Here is a 10964-nt window from a genome sequence, read left to right as displayed (position 1 = left end):
AACCACACCCCACCCAAAAAAGGAAAAAAAAAAGGGGGGGGGGGAAAAGGCATATTGTGAACCCGGAAAACCTAGCCTTCCACCTCTAAACCAAATTTGACTCTGAATAAGAGAATGTTGTGTATATGGTGGGACATTCGACCAATACATTATGAGCTTTTAAAACCGAACGAAAAGCTCAATTCGGAGAAGTATTGTCAGCAACTGGATAATTTAAAGACAGCGGTCTAAAAAAAGAGGCTGGCAATGTTCAATAGGAAGGACATCATACTACACCACGATAATACCACGCTTTAGGGACATGTCAAAAAATTGCAGAAGTAGGCTGGGAAACCCATATTCCCCGGACATAACACCCTCTGATTATCACTTGTTTTTATCCTTACAAAATTTTTTGACGGGCAAAAAATTCAAAAATGAAGAAGATGTCAAACAAGCAGTGGTTCAATTTTTCGCATCAAAAGATGAAACATTTTTCAAAAATGGGATATACAAATTGCCCTCGCGCTGGCAAGAGATCATTAATAATAATGGCAATTATATTATTCAATAAAGTTAATTGGCGATAAGAAAAAATTTGTATTTTGTTTTATTCCAAAAACGGATAGAACTTTCCGGTAGACCTAAGATTAGAACAATATATCTTATAACAATATCTTCATAACAATATATCGTTATGAAAAATAAATAATTTTTAATAATAAATTATTATAGTTTAGTTTTATTAAAAAATTCTTTTAATATAAAAACTTATGAAAAGTATACATAGTCTCAAGAAATCATTCAAATATGAAATCTTTAATTCTTTTCGCATCATTAGAATATATTTAGTGTATATAAAATTTATATCAATATAGCACCCATTGGAAAATTACTACAGGAATATATTTTTTCATTATATTCGTTATATTGACTGTTATCAATAATTAAAATTTCTTTTTTCTTTTTTTATGTGTATATGACACATATTAAAAAAGTAGAATAAAAAACATGAAGACTTGTATCACTTCATATGTTTCCTATAATCTAACAATTTGTTATTATTCGAAATATTATATACAAGATAAATTATCGGACAAAATACATGTTTTATTAATATTATACTGCATAATAAACAATCCTAACATTTTTATGTACACTATTATTAATATCCATGATCCATAGATGCAAAGATAAGAAATCAAAACAAATCTCGCCTACAACTTCAGGAACTTAGTTCTATTCCATTATCAATATTTTGATTATTCACAATAAAATTTTTTATATCAACATTCATAGTAGTGTCAGAAAAAGATTTACTCATGTATAAGATTTTTTAAAATATTTAGATGAGCATATTATCTAATTATGCTTAAAAACAAAAACAAATGATTAAAATCGGCTTTCAACTACGCAGTGTTTTCAAATTTCTTGTGTAGAAAAATTTCGATATCCACTCGACATATAGGACAGCATTAATTAGTACATAACCACTGATCGACACAGTCTATATGAAATAAATGCATGCATGGAAGCCTCCTATATAAAAACATTAAAAAAAATATTATATATAAAATAAAAAAATAGTTACTAAAGAAATACTACTTATTACGTATATAAAAAATAATTATATCTGACACTTTCACAGTCTTCAAATTCAGATAAACATATAGTACATTTTTCAATAGTATCTTCATTTTCAATTTTTTTTTCTATTAAATAATAAAATATTAAAATGAAGTAAAAATAGCAATATACATATTGTAATAAATTCATACAAAAATATAATACATTACCCGTTTGTACTTATAATGAAATGTATGACTTTCAATTGATTCTTGTGTTGCTCCGCAATTAATATGAACCATATGCGTAAATTAACAAGATGCATATAATTTTCAAGTTGCGCCGACATTGGACGTGCTGGATGTAGCAAACCAAAAGATGAAAATGGTATTGTATTATATATCATGAGCATCAGATGCTTGCTATGTGAATTATATATATATATATATAATATATATATATATATATATATATATATATATACATATATATATATATATCATTTCTGTATGTACGTGTATATATTATTTCTGGTGTGTTTGTATATACGTATATGATTTGTGTATGGATATGTATATAACTATAATGATATATGTATTATATTATTATTATCTTCGGAGATAAAGTGATTTTAATATTACCTAGATCTAAAAATTTCAAAATTTCCCGTTCTTTATAACATTTCTTATAATGATTCTTATAACGTTTCTTATAACGACTCCTATAACGTTTCTTATAACAACGTTCTTTATAACGACTTTATTTCTACCGTTTGTCATAGAATAATCAGCCAAAATTGAGCATAATGAGTTTAAAATGTCGTATAAAAATGCGGAAATTTTGGAATTCTTAAAATTCGGTAATCTTAAAATTGATATATTATCAGATAGAAGATAGAAAGTATAGAAGATAGTAGAAGATAGTACATGCGATATTTTGTGGAGATTGCAAGCGGGAAACATTACTCTTTACACTCAATTTCCACTGATTATTTTATATACAAGCGATTAAAACGCTATTGTCGTATAAAAAAGAGGAAATTTTGAAATTTACAGAATTCCAAATTCTATAATCTTAAAACCGCTTAATCTTCGAAGATAATAAAGATAAATTGGTGAATAATCAATTTTGATAAAAATTGTAAAAATACTCATGAAAATCGCTGTTATGGCGAAATCTCTTTCGAAATTGATCGAAAAGAGACGTGATCAAGCATAAAATCGCCGAAATATTACAAAATATTAATGAATTATTTGTATAATATATTATGCTAATTTATATTATAAATATAAATAAAATAAATACAAAATAAATATGTATTTTTATTCAAAGAATAACATATAACATAAAAAAATGAAGAAAAAAATCCGAATAAATAATAACACATGTATAATTAAAAATTCGAATGAAATAAATAATTACAATTCAAATAATTATGTTAAAGAAATATAGATTAATAATCAATTGTCCGTGTTATAACACAATAAGATATTCATACATATATATATATGTGTATGTAATAAATGTATACACATATATATATATATATATATATATATATATATATATACATTTATTACAAATTTTAAATTTATACGAGGGAAAGGAAGGAAGAAAAAATTTGAAAAACAAACAAAATTTGATATGAGATGCCAATAGTATATCAGTCTTTCGTTAATTGTATACAGATATCGCAATTGTTAACTTGAGTATTCCATCAATAAGTTTTTTAGATTTTATGTGATATATTATTTCATTCCTAAAATGAATTTATTGTTCCTCTTGTTTAGAAATTTTGAAACAAATTAAATATAAGACATTTTTATTTTCTGATTCTAATTTATTTTTATATATACATGTTTATTAATAATTTTTATTTGATTTTTTAATAATATTTTCTTATTGTTATTTATAATTTCTTGATTTCTATCACTTTTTCTCTATCACTATTGTTTCTTATTCAAAAATTTATATTTTATATATTTTTTATATGTTATTCTTTTATATGTTTTTTCATTCTTTTTTCTCTTTCTTGATTTTTCAATCTTTCTTTCACTGACAAGCCAGTAAGAATTAGTTTGACAAGAGTTTTTTCTTACCTCTTCTTTCGCCAATTTTATAATATTCTTTTTTGAAATTATGATATTAAAACTTTTTAAATTAATGGAAGAAGTTACTGTAACTTGATTATCCATCATCTGGATAAGCACCAGTAGTATCGCATTAAAAGAAATTGTTCTTGTATTACCAACTGGTGTTGTATCTATTGGTGGAGAAAGACCAAGAGAAGATCGCGAAAGAAGATTTAACAGCAGTATCTTTTTTATATAAAACTTAAAATTTTTAGAGAAAAATCGAGGCCTTCTTGTCAAATATGTTTGCAGTGGGTACAAGAGAAATTTTTTCTTCAAGTCTTTCATTACGTCAACGTAAGACATATATATGAGAATTATGAAAGAAATCTGTTTAACTTGAATGATTTAGAGAAATATTTTTTTCTCAATGATTTTCTCTCATTCATCTAACGTGAGAAATCGGATCATTCAAAACCAAAATAGACATTGTTCCTGGCCTTGACGAGATCAAAAAATGCCAACTATAATCCTATGAAGTAGTAAATATTCTCAGGAAGTTATATAATCTTTTAATAATTATTGAATTGCAGCCTATTTCTTGAAATCGCACTTATTTCTTATTTCTTAAAAAGAAAAAGAATAATAATGAATTCGAGAATTATATTCCTCTTATATTGATTATATTAGATTTATATATAATCGATATAAAATTTAAGGCATAATTGCATCCTTTATCAAAAGATCTTTTTTTACACCAGAAAAAAGAATATTATAATAATATGTTCTGACCGAAATCTCATAAAACAAAGTGCAAGAAGGCTTGATCGTAATACAATTGAATATTAGAAAAACATTTGATACATTACTCTACGAAAAGGGCGTTCACAAGCAGTACAGTCAATGACCAAAATATGTAAACTCATATACAATACGATAGGTCAACTGTCCATTTGTTCCACGGAGTGAAGTAGAAGATCCTTTATCACCCTGTGTTTTAATATTTTTTTAGAACTACTTCTCTTCGTGTTGAAGAAACAACCTGAATATAAAATTAATAACGAGAAATAAAATATATCCTGTTTGACCTTCGCCGATGACCTAATATTAGTAATGAATTCTTGGTCAGGAATGTCTTAAAAATAACAGAGAATTATCTAAATATGTCCATAACGATATCTAAATGCCTTTTGATGTACCAATGAGACATACTTATCATATGAAAGATTTTGATCTCTATTTTAATAATAGAGAGCATATCTCGTTTGCGGAAACACGAATGAGATTGAGAGTTGCATTCATTCTTTGGAATAAGTTAATTAAGCCATAAGAAGAAAAAACCCATAAGATAAATTTACTTTCCATTTATCCCTATTATTTTTAATTACAGAAGTGGCATCAATGAAAATGTTGAGGCAACTTGACCATAATTTTCAAGAATATTCTACATTCGTTAGTGTCTACAAATTTTATTTATGCGGATAAATGAAATGGGAAACTAGATTTCTAAAGCTGGAGATTATATGCATCAGCTTCGATTTAAAGGGATTATAATTCTTTAATAACGTCATTCAAGCCTTCGCACGGATTAGAAAATAAATTTAAAACTTGACCAAACTCAATTGGCCGATTATATAAATCGATAAGTAGATGGGCAGATGCAAAGAAACGAGAATTAAAATGTTGGGAGTCCAAGAAAAAGCAATACATTTATCAATGACAAAATAGAAAATTTATAATTCTATTATAATCCAACTCTGTTAAAACTATCAAGATATCCGATAACTCTATCGCTTTGGACCGATATCACATAACAAAGTGTATCACAAACAAAGGAACAAAGTTACAATGAACAGAGCCCTCAAACAAATGTATATTCTGTAAGAAATACTAAGTACATAATGCTCACGCATATTCTCTTTCAATCCACATATAACAAAATAAAGTGCATTCAACACAATCGATTTTATCATTGTAAAAATTCCCAAATAGCGGTTGAGAGTCAAGTAATCCTCGAATTAATTATAAAAGAGCAAGATTTTCGTGATCCATATTATAATCCGTTATAAGGATGGAAGCTATCTTGGGAATAGTAAGAAAAAGATATTAAATATTATACCTGCAATTGCCCATCTTATTTCAAAAGGATAAATTAAAAACATCAAATAGCGAGATAATTCCTATAATTATAAGTCGAGAAATACCAAAAGTGATGATCAATACCTTGGAATGATTTAACATTAAAAATCATAAAATTTTTTTGACAATGTCTCTAAGCTTAGATCAAAATATATTAGGATGTCCTATAAGTTTGTTTCTTTTTTTTTGATACGAAATGAATATACGATATTTTTTGTTTAAGATTAATTTATTGTATTATATATGAATCATTCTGCTCTATCATCGTTTTGTTCTTCTATTTCTCAGAAAGCCTCTCTTTTTCCAAAATTGTTGGGGTTTATTTACAAAATATTCCTCGAAGTGCGTTTTTTTTCGCTTACGAATTGGAGCCATTTATCACGAAAAGAATATTTTCTAAAATTGATGAGAAAGGAGCTTTATTTTGAGAAAGGAGCTCATAATAGATTATACATTTCCAATCCCAACAAATGGATAAAAAAACTTTCTTCAGGTTTCGCGAAGTCTAGGTTTCGCGACAGTTGAAGGTCTATCGTTCTTAAATCAAGTGCGTTTTCGATACATTTTGATACAAAATCCAAGTCTACTCTTCAGTGATAAGCCTCTTTAAAAAAAGATCTCTTTCATGTCTTTGAAGAAGGAAATTGCACATAGAGACTTTATTTCATAAAGTCGGTTTTCATCAATAGCTGTAGAACCCAAATTCTCCAAAAATTATCTACAGCTTTCCTGGAAATATTAATGGCATTCACTATCTCTTGCACACTGTGCATCGCGGATTTTCAGCAAGCATGGTCTTGATAAGATCCATATTTATCGTTGCTGGATGGCCGTAGGGTCCTTCATTTTTCAAGTCAAAATTGCCAGCACTATATCTCTCAAACCAATTATGGATGGTCGTAATGGTTATAGCATCATTCCTGTAAACAATACAAATTTCATCTGCAGTATCATTTTCATTATCACCTTTTTTTAAAACAATAAAGTATAACATGCCGCAAATGCTTCCTTTTGCTATTCATATTGAATAGTAAAAAACGTTTTAAAGGATGTGATTTTTTAACAACTTTTACTCATTTTATATTATATATATATATACATATATATTTGTTCATATATTTATTAATATTATTTATTTATAATATTATTATAATATTATTTGTTTTATTTGTATAATTTTAATTATGACTTTAAAATTATGATTTTAAATTTTGATATTTATGTTTTATAACTAAGATTTCTGTTTTTTATTTTTTTATTTTTTTTAGTGTTTAATATTTTATATGAATTTTATCCAGATAGATTTACAACATTTTCTTTCATTTGATATATAATTTATTCATTTATTAATTTATTCATTCTTTTTTATTTAATTATTTATTAATTATTCTTTTGCTGGAATGTTACCCAGCGGATAATATTACCCTTTTTACCCTTTTATTCGAACTTTTTTTTAAATAATTTCTTACTAACTATTTCCTAATTTTCTAATTCCTTACTAAGCATTTAATTTATTTCATGTTATACACACACACACACACACACACACACACACAAATTTATATACATACATATATTAGATTAGAAAGAAAGTTCTTGCGGTTTTTAACTATTAAATTTAAATACACATATTTCAATTCAGAACTTTATTAATTAAAATAAAAATCATTTTAATCAATGCACTTTTCCCAATAAGGAACAACTTTTGTTATTCCGGTTGAATAAAATTCTGAAATCTTGGAGGCAACAAATTCATTGAATGCTGTTTCAATATCTTTCTGGGATTTGAAGCATTTCTCATATAAAAAGTTGTCGAAATGCTTGAAAAAATGGTAATCGGTGGATAAGAGATTTAGCAAGTATGAATAAAGTAGAGTTTTGTAGGCCAATTCATTCAATTTTTATAGGATCAGTTGAGCGATGTGTGACGAAGCATTATCGTGGAGAAGGATAGAACATTTCTGTTGAGCAATATTGGACACAAACGAAGTTTTTCGTGCATTTCATCGAATTGACAGTACATTTTAGCTGTAATAGTTTCGCCAGAATTCAGGAAGTTGTGATGAATCAAACTGGTCACAGATCATCAAACTATCATTATGATCTTCTTTTGGTGAAATTTTGACTTTGGGAAATGTTGTGAAGCTTCGTCTTGATCCAGTCAATGAGTCGATCGTCGCCAATTATTACAAAGAATCCATTTTTCATCGCACGTTACAATTCGTTCGAGAAAATGAATCATTTTTATTGCGCAAAAGAAGAGCAGATGATATTTCAAAACGATTTTTTTTATGTTCTTTAATTTGGTTGCGGCACCCAATCAAACATCCAATTTATCAAGCTTTTCTGTTTTTCCAATTTTCTTAAATGATTATAAATTGTTATATGCTTTACATTCAATTCAGAAACAAACTTTCGTACGGTTGTATGAGGATTAGCTTCAACTAGAGTCTTCAAGTCACTATTGTCAATATCTGATAGCTAATTTTACAGCGCTGATTGTCTTCAAGGCTTTCGTCATCAAAATTTTTTAAACCACCAATATGCAGTATGTTTGTTAATAAACCCAAACACTTCGTTGATATTGTATGTTTGTTAGTATTCCCAAACACTTCGCGAATTGTTTTCGTAGTTTTCCGATTTAGTTTGAATAGGAAAATTGTTCGAATTCTTGTTCATTATGTCTTTAACATAACTTAAGAAATCAGAAAAACTAATTTGAAAATAAAATATGATATTTTCATAAAGCGAAAAATGCAAAATTAAAATTATATACAAAACCAATAGAATTTTGCATTAATCAAAAATAGAGCATTTAAATCAATATAAAATCAATATATCAATATAAAAATCGTGAAAACCTTCTTTCCAACCTGATGCATATATACATATTTCATATATTTCTTGTATATGTGTATGTGTTAATAAATATGTAGGATACCTGTGGAAGATGGATTCTAGACATCAAAATAATGAAAAAAGTGCATATATACATATGTTCGATAAGGCTTAATTAACAAATTATAAACATTTTAAATTTGTAACATTTAAATAGCCAAATGTTGCGTCATCCAATTAGTGACGTACATAAGTGAGATTGATAAAATTCCTTCTGTCTCTATTTATTTTCTAATAAAACTATTAACAAAGGAAATAGACTTGGAAAAATTAGCGAGGAAAGAAGATTCTTGTTAAATTTAATTCTAGTCTGGCATTATAAGAAGACATAAAAGACTATAGTATAAGTGAGATATGGTAACATCGCTGATGAAATATCGATTTCATTTTTTTAGTTACTCGGTTGGATGGAGCACGTATTTCAGTATTCTAGAACTATTCTAAAGCGAGGACTTTAATTGGTACATCTGTCAATAAATAAGTATTCCAGCACAAAGAAGATAAAAACTTCGCATAGAGCAAAAAAGCAAAAGATTTAATCTTGATATTTGACACCCACAAAAACTGGCCTATTGATTCTTTTGGCTTAAATAGTTTTCAATAAAAGATGTCAAAAAAATTATCATAAGGATAAACTGGCTTTTGGCTAAGATTTCATAGCGATATCCTTCGATATCGATTTTTTCTATCATTGCGAAACAGAATTTTCCAAGCGTCAAATTTACGTGAGAGCGTGAGCTAAGTCTATTGATGATTAACTTGCAATAGTAATCCTGCTAAATATAAAAAAAACAGATTCAAACATTTAGAATAATTATATTATGTATTGATCTGTTAAAACTCAATTCTAAACTTTTATCTTGTTCATCTTATCATATTATATAGTATATTATATACTATAGAACATATATATAATTTATGTATATCTTGATATCGAACTTAAAATACTCATAATAAATTCTTGTATATGTGTATGTTTGTATAAAGTGTTCCAAAATTCACGCAAGAAGTAATTTTGATAGAAAATACAGGTTTATAATTAAAAATTGTAAATTTTTTATTGAATCATAAAGTATACAGTATAAGATATGGAATAGCATATCGAGTATATGACCTCCATGACTTTGCTAGCATATACGCACACTTTTGTTGAAATTCCATGACTGTTTTGCATAAATGTGGCTAAATTTCGTTGATACAGCACTCAATTTCCTCTTTCAAAGTGTCGGTGATCGTAAGCTTGTCAGCATAATCCTTAGACTTTAAAAAATCCCAAAAAGAAAAATTTAAACGTTAAATCGTACAATCTAGGCAGTCAATTCTGATCACCAAAACGAGAAATTATGCATGGAATGTGGCATTGTCTTATTGAAACCACATGTCATCCACATCCCATATCTTGCAATTTAGGCTACTGGATCACTATCATGTTGAAATAGCGGGCATCATTAATTGTTATTGTCTAACTAACCGCATTTTCGAAAAAGAATAATCCAATAGATGAGTCTTCAGTCCAAAATCAGCACCAAATAGTAACACGTTATGGATGCATTTGTTTCTCAACAATTACTCATGGATTTTTTTAACCAAATGCGAAAATTTTAATCAATTCATCAAGATAAAAATAAGTCTTATCACTGAAAATTAACGAATAATAATTGTAATAATTCTGATTAAAATTTGGATGAAATAAAATTTAATAAAAAATATAAAAAAAATATACAAAACTCGCGTTACTCATTTTTTTAGTCATATTTTATAATATTTACGTTATTATTATAAAGATATTTCTTTAAAAAGTTGTTCCAGAATTTCTCGCATGATCACTTGTTTTTATTTTATTTTCTACAAACAGCAAAATAGATGCATACATCTTTGCTCTCATATTTATTACATATATCATTTACATATATTCATATCATACATACATATCATTTTTTATATTATTTGCTTTTGTTCATAATCTTATTTTGCGCAACAAATAAATAATAAAGAATATATAATAAATTTTTTATAATCTAATAAATATGAAGGAATATATTCGTATAATAGAATAAGATATATTAATATTAAAATGATTTTAATAAAAGATATGAAAAAGGAAGCATCGAATTCGTGTGTCGTCGTTGTCGAGACATTTTTGTCAACAAATTTATTGTTCTAGAATTTCTCGCATGATCTTTTACATTATTTGTTTATTTATACACGCATTTGTATGTTAAATCATAATAACATTTTTTCAATATTTTATTATAATTATATTTTATTGTATGAAATAATTTTTCAATTAATTTATTTTTAATTTTTTAC

At 26.7% G+C, this 10964-nt stretch overlaps 1 protein-coding gene across 1 annotated transcript in view; it reads right to left on the bottom strand.

Annotated features, from left to right (window-relative positions):
- Window positions 1-5933: 5933 nt before the first annotated feature.
- The window catches only part of LOC113219367, a 42366-nt gene continuing 37335 nt past the window's right edge, over window positions 5934-10964 (bottom strand). The window contains exon 4 of the mRNA XM_026445994.1: window positions 5934-6676. Coding sequence (XP_026301779.1) covers window positions 6671-6676 — 6 coding nt within the window. The 3' untranslated portion in view covers window positions 5934-6670. The remainder of the gene's footprint in view (window positions 6677-10964) is intronic.

This window comes from Apis mellifera, unplaced genomic scaffold (assembly GCF_003254395.2).
Source record: "Apis mellifera strain DH4 unplaced genomic scaffold, Amel_HAv3.1 GroupUN_3, whole genome shotgun sequence".
In the NCBI taxonomy this organism is placed as follows: Eukaryota; Metazoa; Arthropoda; class Insecta; order Hymenoptera; family Apidae; genus Apis; species Apis mellifera.
This window is presented reverse-complemented; position numbering and strand designations above follow the sequence as displayed.